The 13,041-nt window shown below is 44.2% G+C and overlaps 1 protein-coding gene across 3 annotated transcripts in view; it reads left to right on the top strand.

The window, feature by feature from the left end:
* Sli (slit guidance ligand) overlaps positions 1–13,041 on the top strand; it is a 405,923-nt gene that overhangs the window by 117,446 nt on the left and 275,436 nt on the right. Inside the window, exon 2 of one of the 3 annotated variants that reach the window (XM_076768186.1) lies at positions 6,668–6,714. The exons of the other annotated variants lie outside the window; for them this stretch is intronic. Coding sequence (XP_076624301.1) covers positions 6,710–6,714 — 5 coding nt within the window. The 5' untranslated portion in view covers positions 6,668–6,709. The remainder of the gene's footprint in view (positions 1–6,667; positions 6,715–13,041) is intronic. 3 annotated transcript variants of the gene reach the window in all.

Below are 13,041 nucleotides of genomic sequence, written 5' to 3'. Positions count from 1 at the left end.
AAATTCTTTGGATTCATCGTAAACGACTCAATTTACAGATTCGAGGGTTTTTAAAAATATTTTTTCTGGGGCGATAAAGTGAACGACGTCGATGGTATTATTAATTAAAGGATGGGTACTATATGTCACTTGGGTCAGTGGTGAAAAAATTTTGTGTAGATTTATTTTAAGGACACCCAGTGTAAAGGGTACGAAGGAGCTACATTCGTCGATTTTGCGGGCAGACCGTGAAGACACGAAGCAAGTTTCACGATCGAAGCAACCGCTGGCGGTATTGTGCCGGGGCTTCGGGGCTTAGAATTACAAACAAACGCGATTACGCCACTCCCTTGCACCTTCTTACGCGACCCGGGGATCACGTCCACGTTAGACACGGATACATCGACCTGCGATCGAGCCACCGATACCTCTGAAATCTTGTCCCTTTCCCGGTTAAGATCCTTTCGTGTGATTTAGCAACTTACATCCGAGAAACTGTAGTCTTGAACAATCAGACATGAACATTTTTCACACGTACAAGCTTGAATTACCTCAAGATCGTTTATTTCTATTCATATTTTCATAACGCCAAAACAAAAATAACCGTTTCATCTAAAAACACAAAATGATCTTGGAATAATCTTGAAAGAAACAAAAAAATAGATTTTATTTTATGTGATAAAAGACCCTCTTCATCTTTGTCCTACCCCCCAACGTTCAGGAGCTACATCAAACGGGTATTTATCGAGGGACACCCCGTATACCCTTCAATTATAAGGAAATAAATTTAAATCATCCTCGTAATCAAAGTACAAAAAGATCCTGAACCCTGTAATCTAATAGTCAGCAGTTAGATTAACTGTATTAATTTCACGTTAAATAGAAATTCGTGAGCCACACAAGTCGAGACATTATAGTGGCTGTTGAAGCCCCGAGTTGCCCCGCACTTTCGTTCTTCTTTTACTCGTCGTAAAAGCACTGTGTCGCGTCGAAGTAGTCCTATTTCTTGCCTCCGCCCCTTCCCCGTTATTCCTGTTTCGCGAACATGAGATACCGGAAGAAACAGCGAGATCTCTGCTCCCCTCAGCTCCGCGCATTTATCTGTGTCACTTTTAGCCACGATACCCGAGCGACGTTTAGATAGGGAAGCGTATCTGCATCGAGAGTCGAATAGACTCGTAAAGTTCGCGGCCGCGACGGAATAGAAACACGAAAATGTCCCTATTTCTATGCGGGTTTTGACAGTCGCGCGGTTCTATCACCGTTTTATCCAGAACTTCCTTTGCGACGACGTAAATCAAAACAGGAAATTCCGGGACACCGCGTCTCTCCAGTGACTCGGTTCTGCATCTGTCATTATACGCCATCCAGAGAAAACTATGTATATTTTTCACCACCGCCGCCGCGTTGCACCCAAATGGAGTATCCTCGAGACGAAAGAAATCCTCTATACTTTAATAAGTTACGATTTTTTTTATACACCCGGTACTGACGTCGTTTTATCGTTACGCGAGGATTGTCGATGCATTGGTGAGGGTTTCCCGATGAAAATGAGCCCAAACACGACCTCATTCTGACCATTTTCAATTTTATGTATAGTATGGATCATGAAAGATGAGACTCGATTAAGAGAATTGTGTTAACATGTAAATACAATATGGATCGATGCACAATTCTTATTTAGTTAGAGGTTTTTTGAAGACTGACTTACACAACTTGAAATTCCTTCCAAGTTTAGTCTCTTTTGCTCTCTACTATACACGAATGATTTTTGGAAGCGGTCCAGAGTAAAAATGTAAGTAAAACTTGTCCGAATTGGGTCGTGTTTGGACTCATTCTCATTGGAAAAACTTTACCTGTCGATTGCTAGTACTTCCATGAAAGTACAGCGTAAAATATCTTATATCGAGAAATTTTATAACTTCGTTAGCGGTTGATTACAACTTTTAAAACTCCAGACAAGGGTAACACGGTACTCGTTTTTTAACGGCGGTGTCGATCAACATTATTAGTGCGACGCCAGGTATCTAAAAAAAAAACAAAAAAAAAATTGACCATGCTTGAGTTAATATCAAAAGAGAGACGCTTGACAAAACCCAGATAACGATGGTCAGGCCGAAAGGCAGAAATTGTTGAACCTCGCCCTTTCACCGTCTGTCGACATTTTATTTTATATTTTTCCTTCTCATATTTTATTTCGCGTGCCGTGCTTTCCATTTCTATATCTCGTTTACACTTTATTTGGGCGCGATACAGTTGTTGGCCAGCAACATGGCAGCGTGGAAAAAATTTTCAGAAACGAATATCCCTCTAAACAACGTTACAACGAATCAGAAATGGCGGGGGGGTTGAAGTTTAATCGTACAGCAGCCCTTAACAGCTGAATACAGTTGACGATCGCGAATCGATGATCGAAACTCGTAACAGGTATTGTTCTAGCGTAAGACGTTGCGGGAATGGCGGTCGAAAACACTCGAAAAGTCGATAGACGATAGGTAAGGGCGCAATCAGGCCGCCTAATTACCGTTAACAGCGGAACGCAATCCTGGACGACTGACGATTTGAATTAATCGGTGAATTGCTGGCGCCTGATAGCTTCATGGATTCGCTTCGGTCAGGATAGCCCTTAAGCATCGCAATTACGGAGGATCTACGCGGGAATATAACACGCGAGCCTGCTCGGCGTCGAGCTGTTTCCCGAGCTTTCGTCGATTTAATTAAGTCCTGTCGATAAATCCGCCGCCTTATCCACGATGTCATTCCGCGGGCCTACTTAAACGCCTGGAATTTTAATAGAGCGCCTCCTTTCTTGGACGCCTCGCGATTTCCAGTCAGGTGACCTCCGGTGGCGTGGGCACGCGGCCATCTTTACTGTCTCACCTTATACTGAATCTTAACATTCGTCTGTATTCGTTGGAAGAAAAGATGAAGGTAATTCTAGGTTACGTTTGCGTGCGTCTTGATTCTTGAGTGAATATTAATATCGTCTTTAGATTTTTTAGGTTATGTTTTTCTTTTCTGAACCTCAATTTTGTTTAAGAACTGGACACTACGCATAAATACAAATGCACGTCGAATAGAAACAAAAACGATAAAATAAAAAATACTCCATAATCGAGGATTATCCTCGGTTGGACAGGTTGACAAGAGTACAGCAGATCGGATTTAAATTATCATATCAACGATCGTAAACGTATTCCTCGGATTACCGGGCCTGTAATACCGATTCAAACTTTGTAAAACACTCGCTGCATTTTATTTTCCACGGACGTTGAAAACGGCGTTGGTAGTCGAACAGGTACAACCGCGCAACAGGCCGCATTAGCTGTTTTATTGGACACCTGGTGCGTGCTGTACTTTCGAAATGAAACATGGAGGGATTTAGTGTCTCGAAGTGTTTGCGCGTTCCTCCGGACTGGCGGAAAAATGCGGTATATTTCACTTCGCGGGGGGAAAATAGACCGAGCGGTGCACTTGAGTGCATAAATCGCGAACTAAGGACCTCCGACGGTCATCTTGTTGTTTTTTAAAAAAAGTTCCCGTGAAAAGAAAAACAAATTTAGTTGGCATCTACGATCGTGGAAAACGATAATAATGGTCCAGCTAGAAATGGCGAAATATCTGAGCCGTTTAGCCGACACAGATATCTGTATGTCGCCGATTTCCCCTATTTTCGGGCGCGGATAATGCAGAAGGAAACAAACACGGCCGTAATTCACGAGCGAGGCAACCAACTGCGAAGCTACTGCAGTCAAACCCTTCGCCTAGCCGAGTATTACGAACTTTGTAATCGAATAAGCTTAAAATATTCGCGCATGACAGGGTATTATACCGCTCCCTATGTAACGTGGACGGAAAATGTTTTGAGAACCACTGAAGCTACGGAAAACGGTGTCAGGCCAAAGTTCCTCGACGTCACTTGAAATTTGCACAAAGCTTGATGAATTTTAACGAATTAATTGAATTATAGAATATCTCGTATCGTGGCTCGGAGCGCGCGAGAAATACTCAGCGAGTAGTGTGAAATTACCTAACCTAAACTTTCGATCCTCGTGATTGTTACGCGGTACCATAACTTTTCACACGTTTCGAAAATGGACGACGAACGGAGAACCGGAACTATCGACCAGCATAGTTTGCTATCGCGAGAAACGACCTCATCCGTATCCCTCGCTGGCTGTCAGATACTGCAGTTAACTCATCGCCCTAAACGCGACACTCTCTTCTGGAATACTTCATTCCCTGTTGCGACTCCAGGATATATACAAACGCGGAGGAGGAAGGCTATACTTAGAGGGTTCTAAACACTTGGCCCCGCTCCCGAAAGAGTCGAAAAATATATGGCCCGTCAAAACAACAGGCGGCCTTAACACCCGCGCAACAACGCTAGCGAAACGGAGGACGCGTTCTCCGCTGTTTCCCCGAGATATAATTAGATAATTAATGTCGCTGTGCCTTCGCGCGAACGAGTTTCCCGCTCCGGTGCAACCTGCTACGAGATTTCGCCAACGTTTCGCGAGTTTGTACCCGTTTTCCATACTACCCTTCCGCTCCTTAAGTGAGTTTCAACGCCAACCTGACGTGCACCCGACCGAAGCAACCGAAAATCAGTGGGTACCTCAGGCCTGACCGAGGCGCAGACTAGAAGTTTGAAAGACCTAATTGAGTTTCCAGTATCCGATAATCTATTCTGATTTGGTTTAACTGTAAACGATCTCAAACCTGGGCCAACCAAGTCCATTCAAGACCTAATTCACTTATCATCCCACCTATTGGAGTCTAAAACGAAACATCTAGTCTAGCATAGCTTTCATACAACTTATTTAGCCATAATCTCAATCTCAAACCTTGTCAAACCATGTCCAACCCAGATCTAACTCACTTCTCATCCCACCTATTACAGTCTCAAATGAAACATTTAGTCTAGCATAGCTTCCATGCAACCTTCTTGACCATAATCTCAATCTCAAACCTCGTCAAACCAAGTCCAATCTAGATCTAACTCACTTATCACCCCACCTATTGTAGTCTCAAATGAAACTTTTAGTCTAGCATAGCTTTCATGCAACCTTCTTGACCATAATCTCAATCTCAAACTTCGTCAAACCAAGTTCAACCCAGGTCTAAGTCACTTCTCATCCCACCTATTGCAGTCTCAAATGAAACATCTAGTCTATCATAGCTCTCATACAACTTATTTGACCATAATCTCAATCTCAAACCTCGTCAAACCGAGTTTAACGTATAACCAAGACATTTAAATAAATAGTCGCCAATTAAGAAACATTCTGTGCGACTCAATTATCCATATCGTTTCTCAACTCTAACAGGGTGAATGGCTGTCAGGATATCCCGTCGATACGGAGGCCCGAATGCAACCCCGAACAAAAACCACCCCCCCCTCCCAAAGTTGTCACTATCGCGCGAGCACGAACCGTATTATCCGCTCAAACTTGGATCGCGTAATCCCCCGCGCGACAACGACAAACACGTTCCAGCTTCGGCATCGCGCTTCCGTAGCAATCTGTCCATTAAACGTGTTTACGATATGAAAGACAGCAATTCGGTTACCTATGAAATGCAGTTCGACAGACAATTATTTGCGGGTGTCTCTACTGTCCGTCTCGTCGACCATTGGAAACCCCGGCCCGTCGAACCGAAAAGGGGACGAGCGTGGCGCAGAGAAAATTCGTTGGGCGATTATTAACGGGGATTTCCCGGTGTCCGTCGACGTGTTCGCGGATCGTTAAAATGTTCGTGATTAATTGCCACTGGTTAGGACCGGTGTAACGAGCCCCTTCAGACATCGAGTAAAAATAAAGGATCGGGACGGATGTAATGGCCGGTCGATAAATGAATTTTAATTGCGCGCGGCAGAGGACCCCCGAAGATTCCGGAGTAACGAATAATCGAATCTGGCAGTCAGACATCGATGCTGCGGTGACTGTCGGCGCCCGGTGTTACCTTTACTATTGTTAGAGACTTTCTATGTTAGGATACTGGCACGTATTCACTTTCGTTCATATATAAGAAATATTTCTTGGTCATATAGCGAAGTTATATACTCTCATCCGCCAGAACGTATGATCTAGATCAGAGATAGGTGTGACCCGACAGAGGAGGACCGTCGGAAGCTAGTTCTCGGTTATATCTCGATAATTCGTACGCAGAAGGGAGGGGGTTAACAAGTGGCCTTTTTTATCTCGCAGCTTGCACCGCCAACAAATAACGGTGCAAAGCGGCGCATCTCTGGGATTGTGGCCGGAATCAGGACGCTTCCGTGGCGCTTTCTGCGTTTACGAATGCACGTACACGCTCGTTGCCTCCCCAGGCTGGTAACCGAACAAACCCACGTCGTTTATGAATAATGATAATGGCCCGTTTAGCCCCGTAGGAACAATAGACGAGTTGTAGCCCGGTCGTGGGAGGAGGCTCTCGAAAAGATAACGGATGTACGAGCGTGTCTTCATCTCCTCGTTCCGCGCGCCGGTTAATTAAGCCCGTGTGGCTTCGTTGCGAAGCGAATGCAAATGGAACGGGCCGCTTGTTTTTCTGTTTGAACCGAACACTCGCGGTTTTAGACGATACGATGATAAATCTTGACGACGACAAATGTGATTTCGGTGGATGCTTCGATATTATTCACGATATCGATTGGCACCTTTTAACCAAGTCTTTTTTGTTCCAGGTAAGTCCCAAGCTTCCTTGATCCGGGGGACGTCATAGTTGGATGTGGTATGTAATGCGTGATGCTACGACTAAGGATGGATTTAAGTGAGTAAAATAGATTTAGGATTCTATGAAACTGAGATGCTGGGAACCTAGAGAACTGTGAGACCAAAGATTGCTACCACTGTCTACCATAAAGCTATGATATTGAAGACCAAAGCTACTGAACTAGGATGTTAGGTAACTAGGGGTACTATAGAATCAGGATGACAGTTTCAAGACTTCCTAGACCTAGGTTGGAGCAGTAATTCCCAGAGCTAGGCCGCAGGAAGGTCATTATCTTGGATACTTAGAGTACCTAAAAATGGATACGGTCAGAAATTTCAACAACACGTAACGGAAGAAGCATAATTCACCGCAAAGAATACGTCGTATCGCGTGATCGAACCGCTGAAGTCCGCGGCGGAACGTCAATTACGTTGCATGTAAATATTCCATCCATCGTGTAATTGCGCGGAGAACAAGATACTGTTGCGATACACGGTGACAGGCGTAGTCAGCCGCGTCTGCGGCCAGACAGAGACACTTTATCGTCCCGCTTCGAGCCCCGATACCACCCCCGACTCCCGTTCCATCGCGTCGAAGCGTTCGGAAGGCATCTGCGCTTCGGCGAACCGGCGGTCGGCGAAACCGCAACATAAATGAACGCGGTCGTGTGCGGCGAACGTGGCGGGACCGCTTGAAAAACACGCCCGGTCAGAGGAAAAAAAAGGAAAGAGGAAGAAACACGACGATTTACCGCGGCCAAAGCCGACCGAGGCTCCACGTCGTTAATTCTTGCATTGTTCTCCGCGCAGCGAGATTCCTTTCGATCTCGGCGATCGATTCTGGACAGAGAAGGGTATCGAATCCTAACGAAATTGCTTCGTTCGAAAGGAACGCGGAAACGCGTCTCCGAACCATCTCGAGGCTAACGCGTTAACTCTACCGGTGACCCGCTTCTGGACCGAGTCGATTTTTGCTTGGGAGTCCGCTAAATGCGATAATTGAGCGACTCAAACCGGGGTCCACACGCAGGGACTCCATAATAGAAACTATAATCGACTCGAATCAGGGTCTACATGCACGGTTTTCACTTAGAAGCTATACTAGGTCAAAATTGGGGTCTACACGCAAGGACTCCATGTAGAAACTAGAATACCACCGACTCAAATGGGGGTCCACACGCAGGGACTCCATAATAGAAACTATAATCGACTCGAATCAGGGTCTACATGCATGGTTTTCACTTAGAAGCTATACTAGGTCAAAATCGGGGTCTACACGCAAGGACTCTATGTAGAAACTAGAATACCACCGACTCAAACTGGGGTCCACACGCAGGGACTCCATAATAGAAACTATAATCGATTCGAATCAGGATCTACATGCACGGTTTTCACTTAGAAGCTATACTAGGCCAAAATCGGGGTCTACACGCAGGGACTCCACGTAGATACTGTAATACAACTGACTCAAACCGGGGTCTACATGCACGGTTTTCACATAGAAGTTACGCGTGGCCAAAATCGGGGTCTACACGCAGGGATTCTGCTTAGAGCTTTGAACGACCTCGGAAATAAAAATTTGTCGAAGGAGCATGACAGGTAATAGGTCCTGCTGAACCGATTCATCTGTTAGAAAATCGCTCGTCCGAGACCTGTCTGGCTACTCGGCTGAAATGGGACGATGTACGGTCGTGCATAAATCACACGCGACGTACATCCAATGGAACTTCTTCCAATACCTCGTACAATTTATTATTCAAGAAATTGATAAAAAATTAACCTATTAATCTCTCATTGAGAAAAGCAAGAAATCGTCCAATATCGAAGACGAGAATCAAGAGTATACAAAAATTATTTGGAAGTAGAACAATGGAAGGTACACCACTGTTGCCAACTTCAGCATCACCAGTATGGTGTGATCCAACATCATAATTGCAATCTGTACGGTAGAAATTTATTTTCTTCGGCAGTCTTCGTCGCAAGTACATGAAAGGACACGTATTATAACAGAAACCTATTGCACAACGCGTACAGGACAAGTACAATCAATGACCGCTTGTAAACCTAACCTCAAACGGACACTCAATAACACTCACGCAAGCATTACTCTCCTCACACGTGTAAATACCACGCTCATAAGTTATATCATTTGTTGTAACGAATGTATTAACTCCGTTGCGTGAATTTTTCCCCCATTTACGTATGAATAATGTATAACAACGGAGCACACGGTTCGAAACTTATGGCCGATGGCGTAACGGTCGTGTTGGGTTTCGTGTTTTTACGTTGACGTAAGATCGTAGATTGCGAAGTGACTATTGTCTAGGTTGCACGAGCATTCGAAACTGCCGATTTCAATTAACCATCGGCAAATGTTACTGGGAGATGAATTAAATAGACGTGTGCCAGTGAAAGGGAAACGTAACTCCTTTGTTCGACCGATACAAAGTCCCAGACGTGAAAGTCGCTGTTTAGAACGCGTTCGTTGTATCGATTATTGTTTCGAGGCCCGTGGAAAGGTTTCCGGACGCCAGTTTGTCTCCCCTTATCTCTCTCTGGATATTGTGTGGATTTTTTTAAATAACGTTCGGAGAAAGTTTACTTGAAAACAATACGAACAGGGAGAAAAATGGGCTGCTCTTTCTGTAAGTTTTGCTGGTCGATTGGTCGTAAAAATCGTTTCAAAGGTGAATACAATGGTTAGGAAAATTTATTTTTATTCTTCTTAAATATTACTTACTATCAAGCTTCAGTTTCTTCTACTTAGTTCGTCTCGGAGTTTGTCGACCTCGGCTACAGAAAATCGTTCCTGCCGAATTTATGAGTCCGACAGTCATTAGTATACTTTATCGATAATTGAGAATCACGAGCTGAAAGCAAGAAAAGCAATTCATCCATCATGGATGCTTCTACGTCGAAGACAGGATAATATGATTAAAGACTCCGTTGCGATTTAGGGCGGAAAATACATTTCTTATCACCGGGCGTGAATGTGCGCGCCAGGCGGCCATTGTTAACGTTTTTCTTCGGGATTTTTTGTTTGCCACGAAGGATCATGAAAAATGCATGAAGATTTTATACAGACGTCGCTGGCAGGACAATATTCCGCGATATATGTGTAACGACGTAATAATTAAAAATCTGTTAAGCAGTACTATGATTATTGAATTTTTCATCGTGTCTGAAACGGGTGATAAATGTGTTTTAGTGCCTGTCACTGGGCATTATACCGAGAACGACAGTCTATTGTCTCGAGATTTTTTTGCTACTCTATTATTCCAGGCGTGTAGTATTGTTTGTCTATACTAAATCTATATTTCAAACGCTTGGAAACGTTATTTCTTACGCTCGAATCGTCAATTCCTTAAGTCCCAATTGAGATCAAAGCCGCCATGTTTGAATATTGAAGACGAACTGCAGCGTGCTCTGTGCTCGAGGATGAAACTAATAGGCAATATATATGCATACAGACATGCTTAGCTATGCACATACGTCTAGAAAAGCTCAAACAGGGGAGGAGATTAATATTTATTAATCGTAATAATTCACACACAAAGCTTTTGTAAGCACAATGTAGTCATTCTTTACTTTTATCTTCTTTCGGAGCGTGGAATCATAACCTAAAAGATCGTTCAACTGTAGGTGAACATTCTGCATACATTTTATCCTATTTACATTCTATAAATTATATTTGGCGTGCATTTTCGAAATAATACCGCCCATTCGTTTACCCCGACTGAGGTTCACTTCCATAGGGACCGATTAAAACGAATTTCACCATACATAAATACAACATAATGCTTGTACCGGCGAATAATTTTGCATTCATTTACTGTTGCTGGCAAAATCGAGTGAATTATTATATATGGACGTCCGACGATATTATAAATTTTTCGCAATCAAGATCGAGCTTCTTAAATTCTAGTAAGATATCAAAATGATTCATTTCGGTATAAATACTCTTAAGTAGAACAATCTGATAGTCCCTGTCTCGAACACCAGGCATATAGAAATGAAGGCAGGTTCGAGAACTTGCGAGAAAGATAAGTAATTGGACGCCATCTGGCGGTGAGCGTAGGAAGTGTCGAGCAAGAAACGAGCGAAGAACAAGACTACTTTATAAAATTACACTGGAATAAAAGTGACAAGAAATTTTAGAGAGCAAGTTGCACCGAAAATGGGTTATAATTGCAATAAATTACAAATTAAATGATTTGTACTCCCCCGTGTGGGTTTAATGTCGCGGAGATGGGTCGGAAATGACCCGGTGGATCGTTGAAACTATTAAAATTAGTAGCTACGCGGGGCAAATAGCGGGTCTGGGGTGGTCGTAGTCGACCCTCGACCCCGACAGCGCCACGAGCCGCCGTGTGCGTCCGCGACCTCGTCGCGGGCGCGGCGCATCCATTTCGGCTCGCGCTTTTATTTGCGAACGCGGCAGAAACAAACGAACGAGCGCCGGGGCTAGGTGAATAATTAGTGCGCTGAAAATGAAAGTCGTCCGGCGATATTTGCTGCCGGCCTGATCACCCAACTCCCCCCCCCAGTTGGCCCCACGTCGCCCTTCCTCCGACCATTGCCACCCCCCACGCGCCCTCTTTCTGTCTGTCCCTCTCTTTCGGTTCGCGAGCTCACAATTTCGGCTTTATCGCAATTTCATTGGCCCCTTTTCATTGGCGGAGCGTGAATAATCTGGTTAAACGACGAGCGCGGCCTGTGCAGCCGATCGATCGAGATTCACCCGTTCGATATTCCCCCTGGTTCTCTTTCCCTATCGATCTCTCTCTCTCTCTCGCTCTTGGTTATTCCGTGTGTCCGATCCTCCGTCTTTCTCTGTCTCCGTTTCCCTGGTTCGCCCTGTGTTCATTATACCGACGGAATTCCGACGTTGCGCACCGGGATACGCGGGAGATCGTTCAGTTTTGCAATCGTACGAGCCTCCTAATCAAGTGAAACGATAATGAAACTATCGCGATAACGCTTGGCGAACTGCCTCTGCGGGTAAACGGGCGAACGACCGCGGGGCCGATTTGCATCGAAAACATTTCTTCTTTTTTTTTTTTTTTTTTCAACGATGCTCCCGCGCACGCTTGCTTTCGCGCTGAAGATCGAGTCCTCGCGTACAGAGCGACTCTTAACCCATTAACACGTTGAACGCGGGGCTAATTTTATTTTACTTTCCCATCCAGCCGACCGTAACGAACATTTACACCGCCTCACGATGGATTTTACGATACTAATTATAGAAGTCGTTGCTGCGGTAAAACTGAAATTGAAATTTTAAGTTCTGTCGATGGGAACAATCGTATCTTGAATACTGAACGCATGCGGCATTTATTTCTGGTGGTTAGACACTCGGGAACATGCTCCGTACAACATAACTAATGTAAACATTGGGCGTAATAGACAAATCGCGCAAAAGGAGGTTCGAATATACAGGGTGTTCGACCACCCCTTGGGAAAAATTTTGAAGGGGGCCTCTAGAGGCCAAAATAAGACGAAAATCAAGAATACCAATTTGTTGATGGAGGCTTCGTTCAAAAGTTACTGACAATTAAATTCAAAAATTTCAAATCGTTTTGGAAAAATTATTTTCGTTTGCGGGGGTCAATTACAATCATTTTTGGTGAATAGACATACCCTCGAAAACCCACGCACTTTCGAGAAAAAAATTCGAGTAGGTGCCTAAATTTTTCGACGAAAAAAAAAAATTTCAAAACGTTCTAAAAAAATTATTTTCGTTTACGGGGGTCAATCACAATCATTTTTGGTCATTACACATACCCCCGAGATCTTATCCAATTTCGAGAAAAAAAATCGTTACCGAAAATACGATGTCTGATCATGAATGAATGATTCCCCTGAAATTTCATATGTTTCAAATCGTCTGGAAAAATTATTGTCGGTTGCGGGGGTCAATTGCAATCATTTTTGGTGAACAGACATACCCTCGAAATCTTGCTCATTTTCGAGAAAAAAATTCAGTACGGATAGAACTTTGAACGTTAGTAACTTTTAAACGAAGCCTCCATCAACAAATTAGCATTCTTGATTTTCGTCTTATTTTGGCCTCTAGAATCTCTCATTAAAATGTTTCCCCGGTGTGGCCGAACATCCTGTATACTTTGATGCCTCCCTCGAACAGGGCTTCTGGATCCGCCCCTGGTTCCTGGTTTGGAAGACAGAACTTGATTTGTCTAATTAAATCAACAGTGGGAGGTTGTAGGTGTAGGTCCGTGTCCGATGGCGCTCGCGCGTCCACCGTACGAAATTGCAATGGAGCGAGGAAAGGGGTATGGATTAATGGCCTGGCCGATGATATGTTCGGCCGTGCGCGGCTAGGCAC

The sequence above is a fragment of the Colletes latitarsis genome, chromosome 7, assembly GCF_051014445.1.
Source record: "Colletes latitarsis isolate SP2378_abdomen chromosome 7, iyColLati1, whole genome shotgun sequence".
NCBI lineage: Eukaryota > Metazoa > Arthropoda > Insecta > Hymenoptera > Colletidae > Colletes > Colletes latitarsis.
The sequence above is the reverse complement of the archived record's forward strand: the minus strand, read 5'-3'. Positions and strand labels throughout refer to the sequence as shown.